The 28,000-nt window shown below is 40.3% G+C and overlaps 4 protein-coding genes across 4 annotated transcripts in view; 2 read left to right on the top strand and 2 right to left on the bottom strand.

The window, feature by feature from the left end:
* Positions 1-2,384, top strand: part of MAP2K1 (mitogen-activated protein kinase kinase 1) — a gene marked incomplete at both ends in the record, with an annotated part of 37,541 nt that extends 35,157 nt beyond the window's left edge. The window contains 3 exons of the mRNA XM_082005094.1: positions 167-228; positions 1,241-1,286; positions 2,271-2,384. Coding sequence (XP_081861220.1) covers positions 167-228; positions 1,241-1,286; positions 2,271-2,384 — 222 coding nt within the window. The remainder of the gene's footprint in view (positions 1-166; positions 229-1,240; positions 1,287-2,270) is intronic.
* A 3,614-nt stretch (positions 2,385-5,998) lies between these two features.
* On the bottom strand, positions 5,999-7,640 carry SNAPC5 (small nuclear RNA activating complex polypeptide 5; the record flags this gene model as incomplete). Its single annotated transcript, XM_082005424.1, has 2 exons — positions 7,293-7,640; positions 5,999-6,109 (listed from the first exon to the last, which is right to left on the bottom strand). The coding sequence occupies exons 1-2, from the start codon at positions 7,380-7,382 to the stop codon at positions 5,999-6,001; spliced, it is 201 nt and encodes a 66-aa protein (XP_081861550.1). The 5' UTR covers positions 7,383-7,640.
* A 73-nt stretch (positions 7,641-7,713) lies between these two features.
* On the bottom strand, positions 7,714-13,512 carry RPL4 (ribosomal protein L4). Its single transcript, XM_082005175.1, has 10 exons — positions 13,484-13,512; positions 11,876-12,047; positions 10,921-11,027; positions 10,343-10,481; positions 9,669-9,793; positions 9,158-9,287; positions 8,615-8,771; positions 8,342-8,425; positions 7,985-8,105; positions 7,714-7,900 (listed from the first exon to the last, which is right to left on the bottom strand). The coding sequence occupies exons 1-10, from the start codon at positions 13,484-13,486 to the stop codon at positions 7,805-7,807; spliced, it is 1,134 nt and encodes a 377-aa protein (XP_081861301.1). The 5' UTR covers positions 13,487-13,512; the 3' UTR covers positions 7,714-7,804.
* Positions 12,583-26,071, top strand: ZWILCH (zwilch kinetochore protein; the record flags this gene model as incomplete). The annotated part of the gene is given in 20 exon segments (XM_082005174.1): positions 12,583-13,634; positions 13,636-13,654; positions 13,657-13,679; positions 14,281-14,331; positions 15,509-15,604; positions 15,719-15,837; positions 17,285-17,481; positions 17,947-18,026; positions 18,319-18,474; positions 18,715-18,786; positions 19,123-19,216; positions 20,199-20,254; positions 21,567-21,669; positions 22,685-22,764; positions 22,977-23,133; positions 24,155-24,183; positions 24,589-24,725; positions 25,002-25,097; positions 25,187-25,305; positions 25,980-26,071. Coding segments are annotated over 20 exon segments (1,926 nt in total). The 5' UTR covers positions 12,583-13,484.
* Between the last annotated feature and the right edge of the window lie 1,929 nt (positions 26,072-28,000).

Raw genomic sequence — 28,000 nt, 5'->3', positions numbered from 1 at the left:
GACTCTTGTTTCAGAGCTCAGCTTTGAAAGAAGGCCTGGGTAGTGCTAGGGCTGTTACTTGGCTTTGCAGCTGTACCCAGATACAGGACAGATCTCTGGGTAGGTTGTGTATCATCATGTATTAGTTATGCTGAATGACTGATGAATTTTTATTTTATTTTTTTAGCCACCTCCAAAACTGCCCAATGGTGTTTTTGGTTCTGAATTTCAAGATTTTGTTAATAAATGGTGAGTATTTTCTCTATGGCTAAGTTGTGAAGAGACGCATTTGGGATCAGCCTTGCTGTCTTACTGTATGAATAACTTGGCAATCAGAGTCGCTATTTGTAGGTCATGGCAAATGTAATTTCAATTAGCATAATCTTCTTTGTCCAATTGTTAATGTGCCTGACGCTCGTTTTACAGGCACCAGCTTGAAAGCATGTGCTTCCAAAGAGAACTCCAAAGTTGAAAGATGTTCTCCTCTAAGATAGGATCTCTGCTTTGGTGTGCAACTTAGATTAGTACATGCTCAGCACTGCAGACACCATGGTACTTACAGACTCTGATCATATGGCATGCTTCTAAAGGAGGATCCTTGCTTTTATGGGTAATCTTCGTAGCATTCTGCAGTGACCAGTCCATACGATGCAGAAGTCTTGCAGGCTCCAGGTGCTTTTTTCTTTCCCAGTGCTTCACTGAACTAACATCTCTACCATACCAGTCATTCTCCCATCTATTTGCTTTTCTAACCGCACTTCAGCGATACCTGCACTGAACCAGTGTATTCAGTGCTAAGGGAGGCAGTTCATTGAAGTTTGGAAGTTTTAGTTTGTTTAGTAAAAGCTATGTATATGTATTTACTGTTTCTAAAAGGAAGAACAGCAACAGAATAGATGTACTTGATACAGAGCTTGAAAAGTCTTGGGAAAAAGAAACTTGAGGGATAAAGTGGTTCATATTGTTGAGTTTTTGTTGAAATGGGAATTTGATCTCTCTAGCTTGGTCATACATGCTCATTTCTGCCCCCACTGAACAGGACCAGACAGCTCAGGATTTCATACTGAAAATACACCTGTGAAACCTACAGGAGCGGACTGCTTACAGACCCAGATCTATGTTTGAGAGGCACTACAGTACCTAATGCTTTTACCTAGGCTGCTATCTTCCTGGGACCAAATCCATCTACCAACTTGATGTAACTTGATTTTTATTTTAAAAGATAATAGTGTGTAACCTGTGTAACACTTTGTTTTCCTAGCTTAATTAAAAATCCTGCTGAGAGAGCTGATTTGAAGCAGCTGATGGTAAGTGAAAGTTCTTAACTTGAACTGAGAGCACTCTTGCATGCTGGGTTCCTCAGCTGACCTGAGGTCTGGACCTGAGTGTATGGCCTGGACTGTGGTTTCTGGCCCTTGACACAAGCAGCACAAACAGTTTGGGGGCGGAGGCGGGGGGAGCTGCTTTTCTGGGCCAGGAATCAAGGGACTGCAGGCTTTCACACACTCCTAGAACAGGGACTATCAAGGAGACCAAAACTGGTGGATTTTGGAGTCTGCCGTTTGATACAGTAAGACGTAATGTTACTAAAATAATTAGCAAAATAATTCTTTCTGGTGTTTATTAGTCAATAATAACATATATAGATAACTGTGTTTAAGAGGACAAAAGAACAAAATTCCACGTACCTTTATGGTCTACTTTAAATACACTTCTGTTGTATTCTGTGAAACACAAAATGTGTCTTCCCCCCCCCCCCCATCAGCTTTGTCTTGCAAAGTCTGTAGAACTACTAGATACAAGCAAATCTTGCATTTTTTTTCTACATGAAATGACCTTATCAGTTTCAGTGGATCTTTTCATGGCCTTAAGTGTAAAGTTCTACTGCAGAAAATATTTTCCCTGCCCTGATCCTGCTGTATCATTAAGGGTGCAAAACGCCATCACACTTTCTTTTATAAAAAGCCTTTCTGTGCACAGGCAGACATTTCCCAGGGTATTATCTCAAGTGGCTGAGTCGCATCCTTATAGCATACTGTAGTGTAAGTATTCTGCAGTAGGCACTGTGTAGGCAGTATTCCTCTGGAATACTTTGCAATGTGTACATTTAATATCCCGGTTATTCCAGTAATCCTGCAGAAAAGCTCTCCTGGTCACTTCCCATGGCTTGCCAAATTTTATAGTTAGCTTGAACACTGAAAGTGAACTGGATTTATTGTGGTTCATGTTATTCAAAATTATTTAACGGATTGAGTGCTTGAATAATAATACTACTAATACTTTTTGCTCAGATTCATGCTTTCATTAAGAGATCTGACGCGGAGGAGGTGGATTTTGCGGGGTGGCTTTGTTCAACCATAGGCCTTAACCAACCAAGTACACCCACGCATGCTGCTGGAGTCTGAATACAGAAGAGTGAATCTTGTACTGTACACCTGTTAACAACAATGCTATTTTGGTCCTATTTCCTCAGCTTGTACCTGTTCAAACATGTATTTCACCTCTTAAGGAAGAATGTCTTTATAGCATGTGCCAAATGGTTTTAAATTTTGTCATAAACTAATTGGTATTGTATTGGATTACATTCATTTGTTTACTGACCAAAATGTTAGGATGTTTAAGTTACCGTGCTTGCTGATTTTAAGTGATTATGGATATTCTTTCTTAATGAAAATATCACTGGGGGTGTTTACCCCCAGCTTGTTTGAACTCTATCAAAGGTTCTTTGTAAATTGTTGGTACTTCAATCATGCTTACCTAATCTCCCATGTGAAAAGGGTTAGGGATGCTCCGAAACTGTATCTGTTGAGCATGCTTTTGCTGCTGCCAAACTGTATCTGAAAGTTAGGCATAATGGTTCCAATTTTGCTGTTGTTTAGAGGTCTCTCTTTCCAGGTAAAGAAGGCAAGAGCTCTGCATTTCTCAGAATGTGCAGGGCAATATTCTACTTGTAGACTTGTTCATATTTCTGTATTTATTTTTAAAACATACCATCATACTTGGATTTAGTGATGTATGTCTTTCTAATTGATTTTTTTTAAGTTAGTTCTTGGAAATGTCCTACAGAATCAAGAAAAAGATCCAGGCAATTTGCTTTCTTTTAACCTAAAAATTCATGACAACTGTGTTTAGTGTCTGAAGTGTATGAAGATCCTCTATTGTTTTATTCTCTCAGATGTTTAGCAATGGATTCTCTTAATAAATATATTATCAAGTAACATCTTGAAGCTTTCTTTAGAACTCAAAAACTTAACCAAAGCCTTAATCCAATGTCACTGCTGCATTCCCCACCCTCTCTCTACTTACTTTTCCACAACCATGCAACAGCCTTTGTTCCCAGAGGTACAAGTTGGCTAATGTAAAATGACAGTGTGTGAAACGTGGTCAGAGTCGGCTGCCATTGCAGGGTGTTAATATCCTGTTTATCGGGTTTCTGTGGAATGTCTGAGGGAAGCCTGACTGCAGAGGTTTTTGCATCTGTAGTGCTCACACAAGTTGTACAGCACTTGATGCTCTGTTGGGTGCTGTAACCCCCTGGGTGGGGCGTGACAGGTATTTCCCTGGGGCAAATTGGCATTGGAGCACAGAACAGAGGAACGCCCTGACCCCTCAGCAGAGGGAAGATGTATTTGTCTGCGTCACTCGTTAACCAAGAGCAATTGTACCACACTGATTTCTTCAGAAGTTTTGCTTCTGGCAGCTGCTTGGCAAGTGGATTGCTGCTGTGGTACTGTGTCCTCAGCACAAAGGCTCGCTCTGACAGCTGTGCCGAGCAGTGCCATGAGAAGTTTAGCTCCTTCAAAGGATGTTTCAGACAAGGAAATGGCTGAAGTTCCTTCCCAAAAGGAATCCACATCATTCTAGACATGAACTTCCACTTGACAGTATTGAGTGTCAGAGAGGGCTAGAATAGCCCTCAACCCAGCAGCAGTAGGAAGTGACTCATTGACATGTCCAAGGCTGCCTTCAGCTTGTTCTCACTTGAATGTGACTCTTGGTAGTAGTGCCAAGGCTGTGTAGAGCTTTCGTTGAAATCTGTCCTGAGCTTTTTATGTCAATTACACTAACGCACCAAAAAACTACAATAGTACTTCCTACTACCTGGTAAAAAAAAATACACAGTATGTGAGCAGTAAGTTTTTAGAGATTTTTTAAATCCTGTTTTACTTCTTGCTCTACAGACAGTGATCATTTGAAAGCTGCAAGCACTGTTATATGTAGTAGGACACCAGAAAAAGCAATTTATTGCAACATGCAATAGAACTGGTCTGTTTTAATCCAAGAGCAAGCAAAGCAGCAGCAAGTTTATGTATGAAAACAACTCTGGACCATGCTGGAGACAAGTAACATTTTTCAACAGTCAAAATGACCATTTGGAGATCAAACCCAGGAGCAACTCCTCCAGCATGTGAGTGAAGTAAAGGCAGCAAGTGCTCCTGCTGCAAGGCAGAAACAAGGAGCCCAGTGAAGTGCCCCCGACATGCTGAGCACTGCAATGCACTGGCTGCTGCGCTCTTCGCAAACCAGCTTGTCACACGCCTACTTTCACATTATTACTGGATGCTCCACACCATAATATTTTCTGCTCAAACTTTTTCTTTTAACCAGTAAGTCTCAGGGAAAGCTTTGCATAATCTTATGCGCTCTGCACAAACCAAGTAAGAGCCAAATAAGCAATCTCTCCTCAAACAGTGGCAGGAACTCGGAGATTGAGTCATGCATTCTGACCATGCCTGGGTGCAGGCGACTTTTCTAGGTTCCTTTCTGGCTTTTAAAAGCAAATTTCAGAAGACTAGTTAGTCTGTTTTCTCTGAGTACTGCCAGACAGCAACAGCAGCTTTAGCTACTAGTTGTGCAGTGAACAACCCTGGGTCTAACAGTTTTCCCAGTAAGACAGTTGACAAAGTAGCTGAGTGAGTTAGAATATTACTTTTATTGTCTGCTTTTAATCAGCTTAACAGAGTTTGGGTTTCTGTGCTTTAAAACAAGTCTTCAAGAACTGATAAAATAAGCAGCTTCCACCACACGAGGAGAAAGAAGATACTGGCTATCAGTAAGAGCAGCACTAGCTTGTTACTGTACCGTTAAAGCAATTGTGGAGGGGACTTCATATCGCTTTCCATTTTACAACTAATTTGTTAAACTCCTCATTCTCCTCCTTGAAGCTCACTTCAAAGCAGAAGGTGGACTTGCATTGATTTATGAAGTTACTGTGAGGGAAAAAGAAAATAACACTAATTTAAAAATACTAGTTCCTTATTACAAGTAACAGGGACCAATTCTTACAATACCATTTGTGGACAAATAAAAGGCTAATTGGCTGCTACACTGAAAGAGCAAGAAGTAGAAAATACTTTGCTGTTACAGTCAGACTGACAGTACTTAAGAGCAGCACCCGTAGGCACAGAGAGGCCACCTCGTTACCGTACTCAGAATTGGGCTGACGGTGCAGTAACTGCTTCCCCCAGTGCAAGGACACCAACATCTCTGCCACAGTTACAGGGAGGTAACCAAGTCCAGTTTTACACATAACAGACCACCGCAGCCGACAGCCTGGAGACAGTCCTGGGCACACCTCTTCTCGCTGCCTATCTTAACATTCCCAGTTTAAACAAATGAGGTTATAATATAACCATTGGTTCAGCAACCAGCCTCCATGGCCTGGTTTTATTTTTCAGCATCAGGAAATAACAAATTATTGCTTTTAGTGTACACGTTAAATAGTCTGACTTGATTAATGACTTCCCCCTTCCACATATAAAGATGTAGTAAGCTACATTAGGTTTTAAATGTGGAACAAATTATGCTACATGTTTGTGCAGCAAATTTTGATTTAATATCTTAAGTCAAGATGTGCCAAGCTTGTGACGTTCATGTGTTCAAGTATAACCTCCCCAGACTCCAAGAGTCTGATATATAGTTCATATACAGGACAAAATGAAAATCAGTTGGTGAATTTTATATGAATGAAGAAGAAATTCCTGAGTCTGTCTTAAAAACCATTTCTGATTTTCTCCTCTCAAGAATCGGATTCCTCCTCCTCTTCCTCCTCCACCTCTTCATGATCTTGAAGACTTAAGTGTAATTCAGTTTGATTGATAGCAGCCTCGTTGTCCATCTGCCCAAGAGCCTGTCACAATAAAAGAGTTTATCTTGCTAATTATCAAGACCAGCAGTGATACAGAATGCTTCTCAAATCACTATGAGAACCGTGCAGTCACAGTGTCTTTCACAAATCTCAGTACCAGAACCGCTGGCTGCGTGAGCCCACCACCATGATGAGCAACCAGTTCTCCACAGAAGGGCTTCAACTAGCTGAGGCTGACGGCGTGGTAAAACGTTCAGAGGATATCTGCACCTCCATCCCCTACAGTGCTAAACCAGCACGTCGCCGTTAAGAGTATTGGACACGACGCTTAACAAACGGCGAGTGGAAGCTACGCCAATACAGAAGCAGGGTATTTCCCAACCTCCCTGCAAACAGCGTGCTGCCTTCAGGGATGGGAAAAGGCAAAACCCTTGAAACATAAACCAGCAACGAACCAGACATTTTACAGCTGAGCCGTTCCGTTAACGAGCAACATCAGCAAGGTCCACATGAAGAACTCTACATGAAAACCACCGCCAGCCACTCCCGTTGGCAGAGCCCTCCTCTACACTGACAGGCCCCATCCCAGGGGTCGGCCGGTCCCCAGCCCCTCACCCGGCCAGGGCGGCCCTTACTTTGTGAGGCTCCTCCGCCGCAGCAGAGGAAGAGGCTGGTGCGTTCTCCTCCCTGGACCTGATCAGAGACTGCAGCGCCAGCTCTTCCACCTGCAAACAAGGGGGCACAGAGGCAGTAGATTTCTTGGACTCTAGCACACAGAAATGAAATAATTTTTGAATAATCAACAGCAGTAACAGCAAAGCTTTTAAGGCCCGTTTCACCACTGGTCAGCTTCAGTACACGGCAGGACACCCACGACCTCCGTACCAGCCGCGTTTCCCGGGGCATGAGTGAAGGGCTTAGCACTTCTCTGGGGAAATAGTTGCAGTGTAGGAATTAAGAGGCACGGGGGGCACGGGAAACAACCCAGCCCCCCCGCACCACGGCCGGGCGGCAGCTTGCTGCTCGTTCACACCGCCATTAAAAGAAAAGGAAAAAAAAAGGAAAAAAAAAAAAAAAAAAGACAACAACGGGAAAGGCCGGCGGGGCAGGCCCGGCCCTGCCGCTGCCCGCGGCCGCCTCCCCGCCGAGGGCCCCGCCAGGCAGCGGCCGCCTCCCCGCCGAGGGCCCCGCCAGGCAGCGCGGCGCTCGCCGCGCCGGCCGTTACCTTGAGGCGGGTGAGCTGGTCGTGCAGCGCCGCCCTGACCCGCAGCAGCGTCTCCTCCTCCTTGCGCAGCTCCTGCAGGCGGCTCAGCATCCTCCGCCGCGGCGCCGCCCGCCCCGCGCCCGGCGGGAAGCGGAGAGCCACAGCGCCCCCTGGAGCGCGGGCGGAGGCGACGCACAGCCCCCGCCTGACGTCACGCCGCCGCCATTTGCACGTTTCCGGGCAGCAGCTGCCCCCGCGTGGCCGCCCATCGTCATGGCGCCAGCCGGGGCCGTGTGAAACGAGAGCAAGGTAAGTCCCGGCTCCAGCGGGCGTCCAAGGAAGACGGCAAAGACCACCCCTACTTTGTACTCTTCTTCAAAGAGTTTCCATTTTAAAACCCGCCCGACAATGCTTAACAAAAAAAAAAGTCATCAGAAAAATATGACAGCAACTCTCTGATCCAACAGAATTTATTAGCTGTGAACTCATGGTACAGTTTTCTGAAGCTTGGCGGAGGAAGGACGGCACAGTGTTCATGCTTCAGCCTTGGCCTTTGCAGTGGTCTTGGCTGCGGCCTCTGCCGCGAGCTTGGCCTTGGCCTTGGCTTTCTTCTCTTCCTTAAGTTTATGCTAGAAAAGACAAAAAGAGTACAAGCAGTTAACCTCAAGTACTGAAACCAATGCTGGCCATTACCGGCTCCCCTGCTGACTCACGTTTTGCGCATGGCGCAGAATGGTGTTGCGTCGCATCGTTTTGGCGTACGGGTTCAACTTGATCATGATCCTCAGATTCTTCAGTGGATTCTTCTTCAGGACTCTACGGCGAATCTTCTTCCTGAAAAGAACAGGACATGGATCATGATCTCATTTCACAATTCAAGTTCTCATAAATTTTCCCTGAAATTTTATTTGGGGAGCCCCTAATTCCTAGCATTTCTACGCAGCAGCTAAAGTAATCCCAGCTGTATCCGACACCCCAATGCATACAGATTTCTGATCTCACTGCAAAGCCTCGTGCTTGGCAATTACTAAAGACACCGCACTTCGTGTTTGTTAGATAAAAATGATTACTTCGGAGCACGCAGCGCCTTCTGGATTTCCTGGCTTCTCATGATTCTTCCAATGTCTGTATTGGTCATCTTATGCATTGGCAAGCTGTGAAACAAACGTTGGTAGTGTAAGCTGGATGATAAAAAGATGGCTCATTCAACAAAAACAGGCATTTAGGGAGAGGTACTAGGGTTTATTTTCCACATCCCAGCAGAAGAACCTGTGACACTCACGGTTGTTCTCCCAAGCCTGTTTTTACCCCCCTCCGTTGTGCCCGACGTTGGCTGTGCTTACTTATAGTCGCTCTTCAGTGTGGCAGCTTTGCGCCAGGTGCCATACAAATCATCCAGCTTGCGGAAGGCGCTTTCCGTCCAAATGCAGAAACGCCCAACGTGGCCACCAGGAGCAAGTCTCAGCAGGTTCAGCTTGTTCACATCGAGAAGAGTAATTCCTGTAGAAAAAGACAAACCAATCCTTTTAATTGGTAATTAAAATCAAGGAATGCAAGACCAAGCAATAAAAGGACAAGACGTATCGCAGAAACTGATGTGGGCTTAGTAGCTTCTACACCACAGAGTTACATACACCTACATATGAAAATCTATTACATCTTTAAAAATAATCATCAGCCTTTTCCAACAACAAAGTTGACAGCCAAAACATTTGTCATAAACATCCTCAACATCACCAAAACAGATTCTCGGAACGCATCAGCTACTTCAGCAAGTCAGAACTTCCACAAAATCATGTGTTTCAGAAACACGGACCAATGAAGTGGAATCTCATCATTCCAGGCAGTCTCTCAAAACAAATAAGCCTGCCTCAAGTTGAAGTTACCTGGGATATTCCGGAAAGCTCTAATAATACCATTGTCCTCGTTGTAGATGATGCATGGTCCCCTGCGCTGGATGCGACGGCGGTTCCTCATTTTACCCTTCCCAGCCCTCATACGCTGGGAGGCATAAACCTATATAAAAATGAAACATGTCAATATTCAAAATAGCCCAAATCCCATTAGCAAGACACAACAAAACTGCTTTAGTCAGAACTTCACAATCATCACTGCTTATCTGAAACACGGACCAGTGAGAAGTTCATCATCCTCACGAGTCAAAAAATAAAAGCTATTAACATTATGAAAGACTGAAATGAAGACAGCTAAATACAGAGTAAAGCAGCACACTAAGACATTTACTTTGCTTAAACTCTTTTTTACAGTTTCTTGTAGTTTTGTTACCAAAGGATTTCTAGTGACATCAAATCAAAACAGAACTATTCACAATTCCTACTGTAACAACAGCAGAGTGGAATCACCTGGGTTTCGCTCTTACAAACCTTAGTGACTCACCTTTTTGATGTCATTCCAAGCTTTAAGCTTCTTAAGAAGGAGAACAGCTTCCTTTGTTTTCTTGTAACTCTCAACTTTGTCCTCAACAACCAGAGGAAGTTCTGGAATCTCTTCTATGCGGTGGCCTGTCGAGGATTTTACAAGACACGAAGTTACCCACTGATCTTGGCTGTACACATTTCTCAAGGTACTGCCTTGTGTATTCAGAAACGATCCAACATCAAAACCAGTGGAAATTAAATTCATGATCTAATACACAGACATAGTAACTACAGTAGTGAGGTTTCAACAGAGTCTTGTGGGCCTGCCTCAGACTTACTGTACCTAAGTATTAAGCAAATCTTTAGCTTCCATGAACAAAACTGAAACGGAACTGCCATGCGATTCAAAATGCAGTTTCAGTTTCCGTAACATGCATGGACAAGATTCGTGTCAGCAACGCACAGAAAGGCACCTCGGCACCACCTCACTTCCGACACCACCTAACCACAAAGTACCTTCCAGAGCTGTACGTAACAAAAACACTCCTCCTACTGAAGAAGGGGACTGCCTCTTTAAAGTCTTTAAGAGGCTTTTGTTATCCACGAGAAACGCTTTGAATAATCACATGGTAACTGATACTGCTCAGGCAATGCAAAACTGTAGGCAGACATTTCCAGAGACAGAATTCCCACCTTTAGACATGACCAGGGCCGGGAGAGCGGACGCTGCCAGAGCAGAACAGATGGCGTAACGCTTTTGAGTCGTATTCACTCTACGGTGCCAGCGCCGCCAAGTCTTGGTTGGGGCAAACATGCGGCCTCCACGACACATCTATGCATCAACTGTTAAGAACAACATTTTTGAAGCTTCTTTTTCTAGTGCGACTTTCATCCTTGCTCAGTGTTAACTGTTCGTCAACCATCTGTACCAGTACACTGACAGCAGGCAACTGTCACTGAGCACAGAGTAAGACGCAAATTACGACATCATGGCAAGACGGTATGCATAACGAGATTCAAGGTACCCACCACTTTTGCAGTGGGGAAAAAAATAATCAATGAAAGCTTCTGTTTGTTAAAGCAAGTCTGAATTTGCATACAGAAGGTTCTAATCACATCATAAATCTCTCAAACTCGGTAGTCCAGATCACTGTAGGTAGCCATTACCTCAAGAAGTTGAAGATTCCATTTCACGTTTAGATACTTAAAAATAATTTTTCTGCTTGATGAGTTCAGTGCACCTGATGCAAGCGGCACCTAAGAAAGGATACATTTCCAAAGGCACCCTGGCCGGAGCGGTGAGTTCCACCACCTCGTACTCGAGGAATACGAGCAACGGCTCTCCCGGTACCCCAAGATTCGGCACTGGTCTGATGACCTGGAAGAGAAAGATTTGAATTCAGATACTGACAACACTGCAATTTTCATAAAGTCACTGACAGGCAGAATTCAGGACTACCAATCAGAACTTCCACTGTTATCATGTGTTTCAGAAACACGGACCAATGAAGTGGAATCTCATCATTTCAGCAAAACCAATCCTGATCAGGTAAATTAACTCTTACCATATTAAGGAGCTGCTTAGGTCAGAATCAAGTACATTAACATACTAATTTCTAAGCTTGATCTTCAATTTGGAGGTCTGAATTGGCACTGCTGTTCCTACTGAGTTAAAGTGTTTATGTGAAACACCACCAGAAATAAACTTGGAAGTGCACATTCCTGGCACAAATTTCTTGGGAAGCGGAAGCTGTTTGCACCTACAAGCTTCTGAAGCAACTCTTAACAAATGCCCATTTTCAGACGTTTCTTCTTGGCAAATGCCTCAGATAAGTCTCCTGTGGTCAACATGGAGCAGGGATCAAAGAATGCAGTTTTTCATCAGTTTTCTGCCTGCTACACTGTCATTTTCTGTTCTTGTAAAGAATGTAGATTCTGCTCGAGGACCTAGGTGCCGCAATACTTTTAGTAGTGTAAGTTTCAGATAAGACCCCAGAGTACTCCAAAGCTTTTACAATACCTTGCTGTTCTCAGAATTTATTATTCTTTTTATTAAAGTTACATTTCATGAGATTGTTAATAATCAGAACAGTTGCCTTCTATACAGAATCCCACTAAACAGCACTTCTGTTATTTCAATTCTGAATTTGTTTCAATTTTAGTCCACCTGTATGAAAGTCAAAAGCTAATACAATAATTTTTCTCCATTTTGTGGTCTACCCATACCTGCAAGTTCACTGACAGCGTAGGGCTGCCTGTTGTTCTTGCGCAAATTGGTGTGAACGAAGTTCACAACGTCGGGGCGAATAGGAGCCTTGAACACAGCAGGCAAGGTGACATTTTTGCCTGATGCTTCCCCCTTCTCAGAGTAGACAGATATTAACGGTCGAGCGCAAGCCTGAAAAAGAGAAAGACTTTTAAGCACAAGTAATATAAATTGCCAGCATTCAAATTCATCAAGTATTGCTCAGAATTAAGGGGTCTTCAGTTCAACAGTGCCAGCACGCTGACAGCAGGCAACTGTCACTGAACACTGGATAAGACGCAAATTACATCATCATAGCAATAATTTTCACTTACAGTAGTGCTCCACAGCACAATCCATGCTTAGAAAACCATACCTGAAGTTTGAAATTCAATAGATTTCCAAGTCATTTGGGTAAAATCAATCTAGAATTGAATCCCTGGTCTCTTTAGTAACACCTAAACTACTTACCATCTACTACTAAAAAAGCCTATACAAAACCCACATGCGTTCATTCAGTTAACCTAAAGCTTGTTATTTAGATTACGTCTAACAGTTGAAATGCCGTAATCAACTTCTCTAACACAATCTAGAGACTCCCAACGACTACAAGCAAGCAAGCTTAGTGGCAGAGTGAATTTTTGGTAATGTCTGGGCCCTTTGAACAATTCCTAGTGCCTCAAAACTTGCGAGGTGAAAAATTCAACTGCTAACAGCACCAGCTTCCTTTCAAAACGCTGAAAAGATGTCCAATAACAGCGTGCCAGTCTGAACAGCACCCTTTAAAAAAGACTCTTCTAGCATTGTAATAATGTATTTGTTACTAATGAATAGCTCATGGCAACAATATAGGCAAAGCACTTTCCTTCCCTTTCCTATCCACAAATCATTTTTGAGGTATTAAATTACTACAAAAGTCAAAACCAAAGGGCTATTAGCAATGAAAGTACTATCTGTGTATTGAATGCTGGTTAGTAGTGAGGCGCTGACCCCTGGAGTTAGCAGAGACCCCAACGCAAGCACGGATCAAGCTTCATCAGGGTGAAGGAACCAGATCACAATCTGAATTATATTAGCAAGAAGAGTTGTTCATTTGCAATCTGGTTTCAGAATAACAAAAAAAAAAAAAAAAAAAAAAAAAAGGGTGTTACAGAAAACCGTTCTTTTAACTCTACATGGGCTCAAAAACTTCCGTGTGGATTTATTTTGCTTTGAAAAATTCGTGAGAAAAATAAAATAAGCCCTGTCAGAAGGTGATGCGGGCCCCATCTCCCACACTGCTCGAGGAAACGGTGACTTCCAGCGGACCATGCTAAGCAATCGACAGCGACCCTCTCCGCGGCCCACTCCGGCCCCTCTCCAGCCCGCACGCCGGCACGGCCTCCCCACACGGGCTCCACGCGGCAGGCCGGAGCCTGACGGCTCCAAAATGGCGGCCGGCCGCCCCACGCCTCCGGCTCTCGGGCTGCCCGCGGCACCGCTCTGCCCACCGGGCCTGGCTCCCATCAGCCCCGACCCTCCACCCGCCCCGCATCACCGGCGACCCCGGCCCCTCTCCGCCCGCCGCGCCCCCGCGACCCGCGCCTCACCATGGTGGCGACGGCGGAGCGTTTCGTGCTCCCGCCCGCCTCCGCCGCAGCTCCGACCGGAAAAGGAAAGACTCGTTACTCTCCCTTCGCTATGAGCGATGTCCTTCCGCACCCTGCCGGCCTCCTTCTGCCGCGCCGGCCGGTCGGCTCCTGACCCCAGCCTCGGCCCGAGCCACTTCGCCCACGCCACGGCGCGTGGTGCCGAGCCCTCTCCTTTCGGGCGCCTCTACCGCTCTCAGTCGCCTCCCAAACCGGGGGACTCTTTTCTGGCGGAGGTATTCGGCGTGACGAGTAATGTAGTTTCACAGAAATTATAAAACTTTTCAGGCATTTTTTGGTCTTTTTTTTTCATGGGGAGGCGTGCGGCGAGAATAAATCTGAATAAAATCTACTCTTGGGGTGGAAAGAACAATTTTTTTTGCCTTTACTGGGCACACCACCCTGGATGTAGTGCCGGGGGGGCGGGAGAGGCGCGCGGTTCGGTTGAGGCGGGCGGCGATGGCGGTGGAGCGGCAGCGGGCGGCTGCTGAGCTCTACGGTCACCTCCTCCGGTACGTCTCGGTCCTCCGCGGGCGTGGAACGGCGTCTGCCTTGAGGAACCGCTCTGCTGAGGGAGGCGGCTCGGCCGGGAGGCTGGCTGGGGCTGGGGTGCCGAGTGGGGCCGCGGTTTGCGGGGACGCTGCTGAGGCTCCGGTTGTAGACCCGTGTGGGTTTAGTTTATGCGTTTGAATTTGCTGCTTAATGAGGAATGCAGACGAAAAAACTTTATGTACCTTAGCATTTTCTTTTGTTTCAGAATATATGACGAAGGAAGGGAAAGTATCCCTGAAAATCCGTATCTCTTTGAGGTAAATATATATGTGAAAATACAGCCATGTAACCTGAGTCCGTATGTTTAAAACATGCAGCCATTGATCAACAGCCGAGGTACGTGCGGGGATATCGTGTAAAAAGGAAAGTTTGCCTCAGCAATAGCGCCTCTACCTCAGGATGGAGGAGAAGACCCGGGTACCAGAGGGCTGCCCTCCCGGGGCCATCACCAGCCTTCAGCTCCCTGCTCATTCCTGCGTTCGCCCTGATTTTTTGCACCTGTTAACTTGTTTAAAATGATTGTAAGGATCAAGTGCAGGTGAGACTATTACGGGGTGGAGGTCTTGCGAAGTGCCAAAGGTAGGGGTTACAGCGTGTGGCTGCCGGGAGGAGGGGAGGGAGCTGTTACAGCAGCTGCCCTGGGGTAGTATTTTCATGCAGGTGATCCAGATCTTCAGACTTGCAACTTCTAATGGCACGCTTTTTATCTAAGTGCTTTTATAGGGAATGGGATATATGTAGGAAAAGGGCAATTGCTTCTAACGGCTTTTGAAATGTAGGGATGGCTGCTAAATCTCTAATGCTCTTTACTTCTATTAATCTTGGGATTTATACATGTTTGATAATTCAAAATAAAATTAGGTCATTATTTAAAGATGGACTAATGTGAAAGCCTGACTAGATGTGAAGAATCAAGCAATGCTTCTCTGTGTCTATGCAATAGCCTAAACAGAGATTGATATTTCTTCATTCCCAAGAACAGGCTTGGGTTATTTAATGTCTCCAAACTGTTTTGAGCTCTCATGACACTATTCAGAGAAGTGATCAATTGATGTTTAATGTTGCTCTAACTAAGTATTCTCCATCTTAAGGATATCTAGTAACTGCAGTTGCTACTTTGCCAAGTAATGTCACGCAATGATCCCTCGCATCTCAGACTATCTGAAGTTTTGTTCATCAAACCAAACTTCAGTTTCTCATAGAATCAACCTGTTAGAGATTAAAATTTCTATGTTGGTTAGTTGAAAGTTGTTACATTTTCATAGCTGATTTGGTTCTACCTATGGTAACTGTTCTCCTGAAGTAAGAAAGCCTTAGATTCATGAATGGTTGGAAAATGGTTTGTGGAATTAGTTAATTTTGCAATTTCTGGTGTAAAAAATTGCTGAAATGCAGCATTTATCAATAGTATATTAATTTTTTTTTTTTTTCCAGAATGATGTAGAGATCTGTTTGCTTGGTGGTAGTTACAAAAATCCCATTGAAAGATTTTGGAATGGAAACAATATGCTATATATTTTGCAGAAAGCGGTAGGTGTGTATGTTAGTTGTTATTTTTTTTAATGTAATCTAAACTTTTGAATTACCATCAAATATTTTCATGTACCTTGCATTTTTGTATTTACTTATACGTTTCTCTTAAAGAGACATAATGAAGAAAGTGACCCAATGGAAGAATCAAAAACAGATGATGCTATTTATGCCTCTGAGCTTTTACCGAAGGAGAGGTTTGGACCAGTGGCTCTTTCTGTCAGAAGAGCAAAGTAAGTGTCAGAGGTCTGCCTTCCCTTTTGATGTAACTTTCTTTTGCAACTTTCGTCTCTCTTCCTAATATTCAGAACCTATATTAATTTCAATCCCCAAAATTAAATTACTCATTAGTTTAGTGAGGAGATATGGCCATCTTTTGTCCTGCAAAATGGCCTCCCCCAGCTAAAGGTACCACAGAATCACAGAATGGTAGGAGTTGGATGGAACCTCTGAAGGTCATCTGGTCCAACCCCCCTGCCAAGGCAGGACCACCCAGGGCACATTGCACAGGAACGTTCCCAGTCGGGTTTTGAAGGTCTCCAGAGAAGGAGACTCCACAACCTCTCTGGGCAGCCTGTTCCAGTGCTCCGTCACCCTCACAGTGAAGAAGTTTTTCCTCATGTTGAGGTGGAACTTCCTGTGCTGCAGTTTATGCCCATTGCCCCTCGTCCTATCACTGGGCACTACTGAAAAGAGACTGGCTCCATCCTCCTGACAGCCACCCTTCAGATATTGATAGACATTGGTAAGGTCCCCTCTCAGCCTTCTCTTCTCCAGACTGAACAGCCCCAGGTCTCTCAGCCTTTCTTCATACGAGAGATGTTCCAGTCCCTTAATGATCCTCGTAGGCCTCCGTTGGACCCCTTACAAAAGTTCCCTGTCTCTCTTGAACTGGGGAGCCCAGAACTGGGCACAATACTCCACATGAGGCCTCATCAGCGCAGAGTAGAGGGGGAGGATAACCTCCCTCGACCTGCTGGTCAGACTCTTCTTAACGCACCCCAGGATACCATCGGCCCTCTTGGCCACCAGGGCACATTGCTGTCCCATGGATAACTTACTGTCAACCAGGACTCCGGGGTCCTTCTCCATGGATTGCTTTTCAGCAGGTCAACCCCTAACCTGTGCTGGTGCATGGGGTTGTTCCTCCCCAGGTGCAGAGCTCTACACTAACTACATTCCTAACAGTGTAGCTAAAGTCAAGGTACTGGAAAAGTACTTGTGAGCTGTCCCGTTTTGTTAATCGGACTGTCTGCATGTAGGTGAGCAAAGAAAGCCAACTAAGAGTTCAACGTTTGTTTTTCTAAGGCTTCTGTTAAAAAAAAAAAATCCAATTGGTGTCTTTAGCTGTTACTAAAATACCAAGGCATGGTATTCAAAGATGATACTAGTTTGCGTAACTAACTTATAATTTTAACACGCTTGAAATGTAAAATCCAATTATGATTTCAGGATCTTTACTGTAAATTAAAATATTATATTAAATATATTACCACTTATGATATCTTCCTCCTTTGTGACTTGGTTGTTCTATATGTAAAAAGAGGGTTGTAATAATGCATTCTTTTTGTAAAATGGTTTGGTTTCTGCTAAAGAAGCATGGTAGATAGGTGTTAAGTTTTATGTAAAGGATAGGTGTACCAATATGTGCTGGCATCTTTTTTCTGTTTATATTTCTAGGCAGTTGATTTCCTTATATACAATGGTACAAAATCCAAACATGACCCACTTGAAGATAAGTGAACTGGTTGTGCTTCCTCCCCTTTGGATAAGGTGTGATGGTTCCGATCCTGAACATACTTGTTGGCTGGGAGCTGAGCCTCTCAAAGATGGAGACAAAATCACAGGGATCAATTTTTATATGGTTACGTGTGATGGTAAGGCTATAATGTTACACAAAAAATTAAATGAGGAAGGCTTGAAAATGTGTAGCGATGCTATTGTTGTCCTTTCTGTGATGTTGACTTGGTACTGCTCTATATTCCTTGTTTTAAAAAAACATGAGGTAAAAAAAAGATGATGTCTTTAAGCCATGCCATGCGGGGAAATACCTTGTTAATATGCTTAATGTAACAGTGTCTGTGCAGACCTACCTTCACTCAGGTCCAATAACTTAGCAAATGGAAATTGCTACCATTCAACTTACACAAGCACTGACTCTTACTAAACATTTATATGTTAACACCAGCTCTTACTATCAATAGGGTGGATGCAAGAAGAATGCCTGCTTTCTAAAGTACAACAGGAGTCATTCTGGGAATATTTGAGAATTAATTTTAAGTGCCAAATTTAAATTGTGAGATGTTTGGGTTTTTTTTATTCTTACTTTTTTCCTTTCCTAGGTCCTACAGCTGATACAACCTGTTTTGCAAGCCTGGAAGAGCTCAAAACGGCACATAAAATAAAACATCATTCATCTATTGTAGGTTTTTATGGTCTGTCATGCCTCCAATCTAAGTTTAAAAACTCTGGGTTTGGTTTTATGATACTGGTTTTGGGAAGCTTTATAGATTCTATTTAGAAACTCACCTTAGTATGATTCTGTAGTGTAATAGTCTCTTTTGAAGTAACATTTGAGCTCCCTATGTTGTAATGCATTTGTCTAATATTAGCTCTTTTAGTGTCTGTGTTTGAAATGCTTTTAAAATGATTTTGCATGTGTACGAAATGATTAAAGTTGTGGTTTGGGGTTTTTTTTAATCTGTTCATTCCAGGTGATGACAAAAGGATTTGCTCAATATGAACTTATTAGAGCTGCTGCAATAGAGGACACAATTGTAGAATCTGAAAGCAATATATATGTTGATATTATGTGGAATACTGTAAATAAGATTCTGGAGACACCCCCATTAATTTCAGCTGCCATACTGGTAAGTCAAGAAGGAAAAAGCAAACAAACCTGAACTCTTTCATGGCTTACATCATGAATAGTGTAAAGGGTAGAAAATAAGTTTGACTCTTGACATTTGTGTTTATTATTCTTTATATAAGCAACACAATGTGTTCATAATCTAAATTATAAATTATGCTAATATACATTTCACTAATGAAAATTTTAGTACACTTGATTTTTAAAGTTTGAAACTGACACAAACTTCTGGAACTTTCAGAATATTACACTGGAGTCTGGGGACCCCAGAAGTCCTGCATATCAGCTATATAGAGAACTGCAGTTTCTCCTTGTAAGTATGTCAGAAATTCCAATTTCAGATTTACATGGAATGGTGATTTTATGTGTTCATAATTTACTTTATTTCAAATTTCATCAGATGTTTCAAAGATAACTTTAAGTTTTTAGTTTAGAATAAATTTTGAGTTCAGTTTAATGAACCTTGAATACAAAGAGCACAAATCATGAACACCAAAGCCGGGAAATTCAAGAAGTTTCTAAATTTATGGTTAGCTGTACAGAGAGGGATATGGTTCTTGGAGAAGTGAACTATGTTTTGAAGTATGACACATGCAGAAGCTCAAAGAAGAACTGATTTGTGTTGTTTTGATTTTCATGCTGCCTTTAGGCTTTGGCTGAAGGTTTGAAGACAGGTGTGACTGAGTGGCCTGAGCCATTAGAGTCTGAATCAGCTGTTGAACTGGTCCAGGAATTTCTGACTGGTAATTGCTGCTAGTTACGTGGGGAGAGAGGGGTGTCACAGTTCGCAGAAATGAAAGGAAAGTCCACATACAATTTTTAAAGTATTAGAATTAGAGATGTTAATTTCTATGCTGTAACTTGCTCTATGCTATAACTTGCACAAAGTAGCTACATAGGTTAGTCAATACATCTCTTTTTCTTTGTCTTAATATATTGTATAAAAATAATAATAGTTTCTTTAACTGTAATTGTGTAGTTTTTTAAAAGCAATTGGGAGAGTTCTGGATGTCTCAAGTTGTCTGACATGCACATGAACTTTTAAACATGCTAAGTGTCCCTTTGGTGGCGGAAAACAATACTTTGATAAAATCTTAAAATGAAGCATCCAAATTACTGATTCCTTCTGGAAGCTTGTGGCAATACGTGTCTTGTCAGAGGTTTAAGATATTAGAAAACAAATCTAAAAAGAGAATCAGGTGTTGGAATGCACCAAGAGATTTTCAAATGCAACTGTAAATTTTTTTTTAGTAAGTAGATAAAACTTGGACAAAAACTCCCTCTGACAAATACACATGGAAGAAAACCAGAGACATTAGACCACCTGCTACCCCTTAGTGCTTCCACACTGGAACTTAACAAGTTAATGCTTGTTATTATTAACAATAACATGATTAATTATTAATTTTATCTTTTAATTAAAATAAGTTTAAATTAATAAGATTATTTGAAATTAAATAAAAATATTAATATAATTACTGTAGATGGCAGAATGTAATAAAGGTATATGGGGAAAATATATTATGCTTATAATAAAAATATTAAGAAACTATCTTTTCAGACTATATCCTTACCCAGTAAAAACAAATTCAAAATGGATAAATTTTGTCTATTAGCCATCCAGTCAGTGCATTTATTAATTATGATGTGCCTGGGGTATTTATACCATTGGTTTGATGTTATCTTTTTTCATAGTGGTGAAATTTATTTTTCCTCCTCTACTAGATTTAAAGAAGAAGCTGGATGGATATTGTGTATCTGGAAACAAGAATGAAACGGAGGTATATGGAATTTTCTACCAATCGCCTTGTCATCTAGTTTTCCTTATAAATGTAATTATTTCAGATCTTGACTACGTCTTGTATATTATTTATGTATATATGTAAATATATAGATGTAGAGATAGATAGATCTCTTGCGTTCTGTTTCTGCTCTGTGGAAGTAATGAAAGAAGGCCTTGGAGGCAAAATTAGGAATTCCATAGCTATCCTCTAATAGAATGTCCACTGTAATTTTTACCTTCAGAAAACCTCCCTGTTTGTTTTTTTATTCTAAATGGTCTACCAGTGTCCATTATACTTTTTTTAATATAACTTAGTGGTGTGGAGCTATTTTGGTTTGCTTCTTTCCCTTCCTTTTTCACTACCAAAAGCTTGCAAACTGAACTGTATTATATCAACTGCAATTGCAGTCCCTTGTCTTAACCATTGTCTGCATCTCCTAAAGCTGTCAATCTCATGATGTCCTGGTTTCTTCCAGGAACTCCGACCTTTGTGCCATTGCATTCTATCATTAATTTGCTTTTCTTGCCCAATTTAATGATTTTGGGGCAATTTAATGGTATCAGTTGTATATCTGTCTTATTTATCCAGAAGTTTACAATATCCTAAAGCAATAGAGAAATTCAAATTATAAAAATGTTTTCAGTTATAGTAAGATTTTTTTTCCCTTTCAGCCTACAAGGAAAGGTTTGGGTCTTCTTCCTGTTGGGAGGGAAGTTGCATTTTGTTCATAAGCTAAAATTATAATAATTTCTGTATCAGCTAAACCAGAAATATTCAGGATCAGGAGAACAGGAAAATTGTTCTGGGAATACACATAGGTATTCATTTTGGCCTCCCAGGGCACTGCTAGGTATACATACAGTTACATAATGATCTATGAGTTCAGTGTAGCACAGATCATCTTCTGAGTTAGTGCTTGCTGGACTGTGTGCTTGCTATTTACCAGTGCTCTGTGCATCATGCCATTGTAAGGTGAAAAGGACCATCTTGAGCTAAGCAGCTGGTTCTTCCTCGGCGGTCTGGATGAACTTTACTTGGTTATGACCAAGTCTTTCTGACAGAAGGCTTCACTTTCTGATCCAAAGCTAGCAATTATCCAGTGTGATAAGTCCGAAAAGAATTAGTCTTACTTTTAAATAAAAATATGCTTCCAAATTATGATGCAGTAGTAGCTTCTGTGCAGTAGTTTCCCTGGAAAAGGGAAAAAATTAGTGATGCACCCAATTTTGATCTCTGGAGAAAATTTGAATTCATAAGGTCTTTGAATCTTAGGCAAGCTTTTTTTTTTACTTAAGACAAACTCTTTCAGAAAATCAAATGTGACACGGCTGCAGTGGACAGTTCAATAAAATCAATCTTCAGTGAGCGAGGAGACCTGGATTTTGCTGAAAAATTATGGTGCAAAATGAGAAGTAAGTGTATTGTGTTTTTCTTATCCCACCTGTTTTCCTTTAATTCTTCTGTTCTCTGTACGTACTATACTGTCTTGCTTTCTCAGTGAAATGAATATAAATTTCTCTGAGTTTTAAGGACTGATGAGCTCTTCAGAAAATTGTTATCAACAGGCTTTTTCTAAAAGAGCTATTTTTAAGTATGCAAGATGATATACTTTCTTACAACATAGAAAGGTAGACTAACATCTAGCAGGAGATACAATATTTTGTTTTATTTGATTGTAAAAGGTACTGCACCATCAGTAGTACTCATCTGCTCTAAAACTGAAAACTTTATCTGTAAAATTTTTGTCTTTCTAGATCTGAAGGACAATTTTTAAGTTGATAAAGCTACACACAAACTTTATCATTCTTGTAATACCACTCACGGTCCTTCAGTCAAATGCATTTTTATTTATTACCATATTTTTCAGATTACTAATTTGTTAAACTGTTCCAGGGATTATAACAACTCCTTTCTCTTTGAGGGATGGAGTATGTAACTTCTAAATCCCTTTCATTCCTAATAGTGCACAACCTCTGTTGTTTGAATCACAGCTAAAATGTATGCAGTGTCCTGCGTAAGGGCTTGTTTCTTGCATAGGAAGCAGTTAGTTGGATAAATAGATACTAACAGTTCGTATTCTAGGTAGATGCTGTTCAGTTAAATTTATAAAATGTGTTGAGCTACAATCTATATCGAGGGAATGCAGCCAAAACATGTTATGTGACAATCTGCTTCTGCCATGTGCTGTTCTCTAACAGCCATATGCAGTTCAGTGGTCTCTTTTGATCATCGTTTCTTCAGAGTAACCCTTTTTAAAGTTGTGATGTGACAAACTTAACAAAAAGCAGTGCAATCTGTCATTTCAGCTATCGCTTTTTAAATGAGGGATGTCGTTCTTGCAAGTATGTGTTGGCCTATTGTTATTGACTTGGCAGCTAGAGAGAGAGCCTGGATTGATAAATAAAATATTGCATCTTTTTTCTGAAGGTGTCAGTTCCTATCAGGAGTTGATAGAGTGTTTCACACTGATCATAAAATCTCTAGAACATGGTGAGATACAGCCATGGGTATGTATTTGTATTTCACGATAAATGTTAAAATTTTGAGTTTGAAGTACAACATAGTTGTTTTCACTTAACTGCCCCTTATTTCTGTGTTGTATTGTTTTTAAATTACTTTCCCATGTCACAGTTTGCCTCTGTTTCCATGGTGTTGTACTTCTAAACAATGTTTATGATGTTTTGTACACAGATGACAAGAAAACTTTTCTAATTTTTAGATTCATCAAGGGAGTAGCAGTTTGCTAAATAAGTTGATCCAACAGTCTTATCATGGAAAGATAGAGGTCATTTCCCTCAGTGGCATCACTCCAATTCAGATGCTCTTGGAGATCGGTTTGGATAAGATGAAGAAGGATTATGTCAGTTTTTTCATAGGTAAACCTGATACCTGTTAACATGATTAGAAATTCAAGACTAAAGGTATTCCATGCAGGAAATATTGAAGTTTTTGGTAACCTTGATCCCACTTGTGCTCCCATCTCCTGAAGTGCTGTTTCCAGCCTCCTTAGTAACTGTACTTTTCAGTTGTATATGGTTTCAAAATTTAAAAAATTAATTTGTTTCAAAATAACTATAGCTTATACATAGCTTATATATAGCTCAAAATACACTGTTAGTGTATTTCTTTTTCAATTTGAAAGAAAACTTTAGGTTGAACTTCAAGTAACATAAATACCAGATTTATATAACTGTGGACTGTGGTGGTTTCTTATTTGCTTGCCATAGGTGAAAAAATAAGACCCTCATGCTCTTTCTGTCTTTTCCTTTATGGTCTACATGGGCTAAAAGGAAATCAGGCAAGGGTATTTATATGTAATAGCTGTGTTTGTGCAGTCTGTGGTATTTAGAAAGATATTTTTGGTTATTCTTATATAATATACTGGAACGAAAAGCTAGGGTGGAAAGGCTTTTGTAAAGTACTTTTTTTCTTGAAAACACTGTGCCTTTTTTCAGTATTATAGTTTTATATTTTTTTCTGAATCTGTGGGAGGGGTTTGTGTTTTAACATTGTTGTTACCCACTTCATTTTCCTTCATCTCTTCATTTCTTCATTTCTTTTTTGCTATGTCATTCTGTTTTCATTCTTTGTTTCATTTTTTTTTTTTATTTTCACTATTTGTAAACCTGTATGTTTCAAGGAGGGTCATTGTCTCAATGTGTAGGTTTCTTCATTGTGCAGCCTTGGTGGTAAATAAGACAACGCCTCTACCATGCCACTTTACAGGTTTTCCTCTTGTTTTGAATGAGTAATCCTGTCAATAAATAACACTGCAGTCCTAGTAACTTTGCACTTTTCTTTGTTAGAATTCCCTGTTTGTTTATCTGAACGTTGCTTATATTTCCTCTGATGCTATGTAGTAAATTTTAATTTATTTTTCTTTTTTTCATTGTACAGGCCAGGAACTGGCAACATTAACTTACTTGGTGAGATGTTTTTGGTTTTTGTTTTTTTTTTTTTTTTAACTCGAAGCGGTGTAAAGTAGAACACACTGGGCTGATGGTGGGATGCAAGTCATATAATTTCTATAAGCTGAGAAACTGAATTGCAGATCATGAGGATGGAACAATATACTGCAGAAATGTCATGATGTTGTTTCCTTATTCATATATTATTTCCTAGGTATCTGATATAGGTCATAGTCAAGAAGGACAGGGAACCTTTGTTCATACTATGATAGCATGGAACTTCTGTTCTGCCTCTGCTGGGCCATTCTTAAAATTTTGGCTTCTCAAAGGAAGCAGGAAAATTATTTTAGTATACTGGGGATGTGTTGTGTGTCTGTAGAAATTGAGTGTCTAGTTAAGAGCAGAAGCTGTTTGCTGTTCCAGGATTACTTCATTTCCACATCAATAGATCTACAAGAACAAGTTCATCGTGTTCAAAAGCTTCACCATATGCTGGAAATAATGGTCAGCTGTACAGTCTTACTTCAGTTTAAACATGAGAACCTCTTCCCTTTGACACAGTAATTACTTCATTTTTGCTTCTTGCTCTTTAAATGGCAATAACAAATAGATTCTCTTCAACAGTTGTAAAGAAACTCTCGTTAAAAAAAAAAAGAATCCCTTCTTAATGTTCTAATGATAATGAGACTGCGGAAGTAGTAGTTGGATCTTCCTGCTGAATTTTGCTGTGTGGCTAAAATTGAAAACCAAAGGAAATCATAAAATCTGACAGTTTATGCAGTGTTGCACAAGCATTTCTCCAAAGAGAGTTAGTAACTATTTCATATCTGTTGTAGAATTTGCATGAAGTATTATAAGGAAAACCCTCTAAATGAGAAGCATGTGTTTCAACTGCCGATCAGACCAGCTCTTGTCAAGAAGTTCTATCAAAAGTAAGAGAAACTTCAATGTTTGCAGCATTAAAGTTCAGGTGTGACTGAATACCTGACTGAATTTTGACGACTTTTTGTTATTCTCTCAGTGATCACCCAGAAATATGGAAGGTGGACATAAGTAGTGGGCATGGACCGAAGGAGGTTAAAACAACATGGCAAATTAGTACTAATCCTCCAGTTGAACATATGACATCAAACAATACAGGTAAAGAATATTTGTGTTGAAATGAAATAATGAAAGTACACACTTCAAACAAATTCAGTTTTATACTGGGTTCAGTGGGTCCGAACTTCTTCTTTCTTCCTTTTCAGCAACAGCAAAACGATGTTTTATCTTTTAATAAAAGGGTGAGAACATATTTATGGAATGTAAACAACTTTCAGAAAGTGGTGACTTTCTTAATTCTCACCTTTGAGTTACGTTTTTAGAGTTAAAATTACCAGAATAGTTCCAAATGTGACATAAGTATTCTTCACAATATCTTATAACTTACTTCTAAAATCTTTGCCAGTGTATCTGAGAATGAGTTTGAAGAGGGATTTACCTGTTACTGAATGCTGGCCTCTAGTCGGAGAAGCAAGCAGGTGCTAAGGAAGACATGCCTTGCTGCAATCAGATGTAAAACAAGGCAAAAAGCATGAGAATGGGGAAGAATTAGGCATATGGACTAGTATAGAAAGAATTTGCCTTTTTGGGGTGAGGTTTGATCCAGGGTAATGCTTTGGTAAAGCTTTCCTGTCATTCTCAATTTTTGTCATGAAGTGCTCCTTTCAGTAAAACTGAAGTTTTGAAACCAGTTCTTGAAGCTGCTACATGAACTAATCTCTACAATTTCTCTTTCTAAGAATAGTGGCTAATCTCATCTTTTGTGTCTGCAGGTTTCTTTTCCGATTCCACAGTTAATGGAAGCAGTGAAGAACGAATGTATTTTATTACAATGGCTAAGTGCAGTCAGGTGCATTTCACATAAAAGCATGTTACTCTCCAGGCAGGCACTTGAAAGGTATAGTAAAGGGGAAAGTTCAGTATTATCTGTGTCCCAACAGTATATTTAGAAACATTCTGTGATTTGAAGAACAGTACGTCTTACTGAGTTATTTGCTTTAGTATGCTTCAAGTGTGATATATACAGCCATAATTATTCTGTATGCATCTACTTTGTTTATAAATGTTGTGCAATTATGAATGTACAGTATGATTACTTTGAAAATATAGTAGATATTTTCGTTTATATATTTACAAATGTTCAATAAAGTTCTGCACTTTCGGGTTTTAAATTTTTTATTTTTGTTCATTAAGAATGCAATCAGACACTGTTCAAAGTGTGAATTATCTTAACCCAACAAAACCACCAATATTGTCATGTTTTCCTGGTGTCAAGTGACATCTCATCATCCAGATATATTTCAAAAGGTGTTCATCTAGGGCATTGTGAACTTCTGACAGTTTGATTTTCTTTGTCCCTGTGTTTATATTTTGGAGTATTCTTTGATATACTTCTCTCCTCTCTTCAAATTCATATTTTTTTTCCCCTCTATGCAAAGTGAATTATTTTAACAGTGTTGTCTTGTATACTTTTGCGTAATTTTCTGAAAAAAAAAATTCAGCTTAATTATCTGGGCATAATCATTTAAATATGTTGGGATAACAGTTGCATATGTTCTTATGTTGATTAGATAGTGTATGTAATGTTTTGGTGGTGTAATTTTAAACAATTGCATACTGTAGTATGTGCTGCTTAAATTATTTGAGACAAATATTTTGCATAAAAGAAACTACTAACTATTGATAAGTAAGAATAAGGAAAACCCCAATATTCATGCTTTTTACAAACTACATTTCTATCATTTCTGGTTTTTCCTCAGTGTATCTTATTTCTTATCCCTTTCCCAATGTTACATCTTAATAACTATTAGGTTAATAGCTAGCCTTTGAAAAGAAGCTAAGAACAAGGTCTTTTTTTGGATTTATGTACTGCTACTCTGCATTCAGTATATGCACATGCAGTGTTGAAAATATAGTGCAAGTTAAATAGAAAACTTGTTTGTTGCTTTACTTTAAAGGAATAATTTCAAGCACAACAGAAGGATGATATAGCCAGGTGGTCATATTCTGGAACAAATTTTTTTATAATTGTGTACATAACTTGTTCCTACATGAAGTAGAAGTGAATTTGAGGCGAAATATTACATTCTGAAAGTGCTTGTATTAATTCTAATACACATTTCTGTGTGTAATATATTATGAAGTCGCATGAGGTAAACTTAGGTCCTAGTTCCTAGTTTGAGGTAAAACAAAACTAGAGAGATAAGAGCCCTTGGTTTAAATCTGACTCAGCAGTTGTCATCTTTGATTAATCACTTCAAATCACTTCCATGCCTAAATAGTAAGGCTTATATTATCCTAACTTTTGGATATGAATAATAACTTAATGTTTAAGCAGTGCTTTGGAATATTTAAATGCTTTTCATTTTAAAATTATGTGCCTGACTCTTCAAATAGCAGTTACATGCTAATTAAAAAAAGTACTGGTGAACAGACTGAAATTAGAATTTGCAAACAGCTTTTAATCACTTGAAAGTTGTACTGGGAAGATTTGAATCACTTTGATCTTAGGTAACTATTTTTCTGGTGAACAAAATGTATAGTAGTCTCCAAAATAATAAGAAACATAAAATTTGTTACTTAAAATTAGCAGAAAGTAATGCAGAAACAAAATGTACTTTGGGTGCTGATAACAAAAAATTGTGTTTGGGGAGCTGAATAGAAAAAAACTATAAAAGTGCTAGGTGGACAGGTAAAGTAATATTTCTTTATCTTCACAGTGGTATAAAAAGAGGCATTTGTGGCAAACTTTAAACAATATAATAAAACTTGCATTTTATTTATTATGCAAAAT

This window comes from Phaethon aethereus (genome assembly GCF_964289735.1).
Source record: "Phaethon aethereus genome assembly, chromosome: 12".
In the NCBI taxonomy this organism is placed as follows: Eukaryota; Metazoa; Chordata; class Aves; order Phaethontiformes; family Phaethontidae; genus Phaethon; species Phaethon aethereus.
Note: the sequence above shows the minus strand (reverse complement) of the source record. Positions and strands in the feature narration are given on the sequence as shown.